Below are 2763 nucleotides of genomic sequence, written 5' to 3'. Positions count from 1 at the left end.
AAAAAAAAAAAAAAAAAAAAAAAGATATGAGTAGACACTTTATGAAGATTATGTTAATGGAGAGGAGCTAGAGACAGCTCAGTGGTTCAGAGTACATGCTACTCTTGCAGAGGCCCTGAGTTCCGTTCCCAGCACCTATATGGTAGTTCACAACCCTCTGTAACTCCAGTTCCAGGGGATCTGACATTCTCTTCAGGCCTCCACATGCACCAGGCATGGTAAACATACAAACAGGCCAACACAACTATACATAAAATGTTTTTTTAATGTTTTAAAGAAGATTATAGAAATAGCTTATAAAGATAAAAAAATGCAGTGATATCACTACTCTGAGAATGAAAATCAAAACTGCATCCAGAGACCACTACATACATATGAGAAAAGTTTTTAATCCAAAAAAGTCAATCATACCAAATGCTAGCTAGAACAAGGAGAATCCAAATGCCTCTACGCTACTGGCGGAGGAATGTAACAACACAGGAACTTTAGAAAACTTCTTGGCAATTTTATTTATTTATCTATTTATTTATTTATTATGTATACAATATTCTGTCTGTATGCCTGAAGGCCAGAAGAGGGCGCCAGACCTCTTTACAGATTGGCTGTGAGCCACCATGTGGTTGCTGGGAATTGAACTCAGGACCTTTGGAAGAGCAGGCAATGCTCTTACCTCTGAACCATCTCTCCAGCCCCCTCTTGGCAATTTTTTCAAGAGTTAATCATACCACTTGGGAGATAATTCAGTCAGTAATGTAATACATTTCAAGCAGAATGAACTGAGTCTGATACCCAGAATCACCATTTACCAAAAAAAAAAAGAAAAGAAAAAAGAAAAAAACAAAAAACCTTGCAGTTGGACAAGGTCAGAAGAAAGGGACAGATGACTACTTGGGAAGGCGAATGAGAAAGAAGAACTTTCAAGAATACCAACCCCTCCCAAATTTAAAAGTTTAAAAAAGTTAAAACAAGTCAGAATTGAGCTAGAAGCTTTCTTAGGATTGGCTAGTTTCCACAGTGCTGGAAGGTGCTCTACAGGCTGTTGCAGAGACTTATCGTCAACAATCATATTCAGTATGAACCCTGCATGCTTCACTACCAATCTGCCAGACACGAGGGGCCTACTAGTATAGTATAATAGTGCAAGACTCATGCTTCGCTTGGAGGACACAGAAGGGAAGTCACCTTTGATATTATACAAATAATCAAAAGCCTATGGCTGGAAAGGTATTAGACCCTACTGTGGAATTTACTGATATTATTTTGCTAAATGGTTAGGGACATGCCTGTCAAGTTGCATTTTAAATGTTTATAATCACATATTATTGCTGCTATCTACTTTGATCAGAAAAGCTTCTTTTTGCAGTGTGTGTTGGTTTCTGCACACTCATAACTGCTCAAAGTGCTGAGAATAAGAGGCTATTTAAGGCTCTGGCTCAAAAAGAAGCTCTGAAATGTCCACCTGAAGGTCTAGGCCACATTAGAAAAAATGTTGTGGCAAGGCAGAACAGCTCATACTTTTAATCCCTGTACTCAAGAAGAGGAGGCAGGTGGATCTCTATGAGCTGGAGGGCAATCTAGTCTACATAGTGAGTTCCAGGCCAGTCAAGGCTACACAGCAAGACCTTGTCTTGAAAAAAATCAAAACAAAACAGACCAAAACAAAACCTTTTCATGAAATCATGAAGATTTTTCCTAAATATGATGACACCTTTCATTCCCATTATTCTTTACCCTGTAACACTAGAAATAGTTCTAATTTTTAAACTTTTTCTTCTCAAATTTTGGTGCTTAGAGAAAGCTACTTTCAATTTGCTATTATAAACGTTATCACTTACAGTGAGTATCATTTGAAGTTTATACATGTCAAATTAAATTTATCCACTCTAAGAACAATGATGCATCTTACCATAAGGCTGACACCAGACTGAAAAAGCTCATATGGGTAGAGAATTCTTTCATAGTGTGACTTCAAAAGAGACCCAGTTCCTTTTCCTGGCAGATATCCCAAGCGGCTACCCACTTTAGACCATTTCTTCTCTTTGGTGACTATTTCAAAACCTCCTTTGCTGGCAACAATCTGAAAGAAAAAGGAATTCTTTAGGTAAAGATGTTAGTTTCAAGCATTCAAACTTCTATAATCTCAAAAGATAAAAGCTTTACCCCCAGAGCAGCTGGTAGAGTATTTGCCTAGTATGCATGAAGCCCTGAGTTGATCCCCAGGACCTGAAAACCTGGGTGTGGTAGTAGACGTCTGTAATTCCAGCTCTCTGGAGCTAGAGGCAGGAGGACTTTTGACTCAAGGTCATCTTTGACTATATAGTAAGTTGAAGACCAGACGGGGATACATGAGAGCCTGACTTTAAAAATAAAAAAGTAGGTCAGCAAGACGGTTCAGCAAGTAGAATCTTGCCGACAAGCATGATAATATGAGTTCCATCCCTGGAACCCACATGGTTGAAGAACCAGTTACTACAAGGAACTTCCACAAACACTTCATGTACAAGATGAGCCTACATGTGTCTACAAACAAAATCAGTGTTTTATTTTTTTATTTTTTGGTTTTTCGAGACAGGGTTTCTCTGTAGCTTTGGAACCTGTCCTGGAACTAGCTTTTTTTTTTTAATATTTATTTATTTATTATGTATATAATATTCTGTCTGCGTGTATTTCTGCAGGCCAGAAGAGGGCACCAGACCTCATTACAGATGGTTGTGAGCCACCATGTGGTTGCTGGGAATTGAACTCAGGACCTTTGGAAGAGCA

At 38.5% G+C, this 2763-nt stretch overlaps 1 protein-coding gene across 2 annotated transcripts in view; it reads right to left on the bottom strand.

Annotated features, from left to right (window-relative positions):
* The window catches only part of Kdm5a (lysine demethylase 5A), a 90858-nt gene that overhangs the window by 78489 nt on the left and 9606 nt on the right, over positions 1-2763 (bottom strand). For both annotated transcript variants that reach the window (XR_003378477.1, XM_005365139.2), the window contains exon 4: positions 1907-2077. Coding sequence is in view for 1 of the 2 variants with exons in the window: in XM_005365139.2 (XP_005365196.1) it covers positions 1907-2077 (171 nt within the window). In the remaining variant the exon portion in view is untranslated. The remainder of the gene's footprint in view (positions 1-1906; positions 2078-2763) is intronic.

The sequence above is a fragment of the Microtus ochrogaster genome, unplaced genomic scaffold (assembly GCF_000317375.1).
Source record: "Microtus ochrogaster isolate Prairie Vole_2 unplaced genomic scaffold, MicOch1.0 UNK1, whole genome shotgun sequence".
Taxonomy (NCBI): Eukaryota; Metazoa; Chordata; class Mammalia; order Rodentia; family Cricetidae; genus Microtus; species Microtus ochrogaster.
The sequence above is the reverse complement of the archived record's forward strand: the minus strand, read 5'-3'. Positions and strand labels throughout refer to the sequence as shown.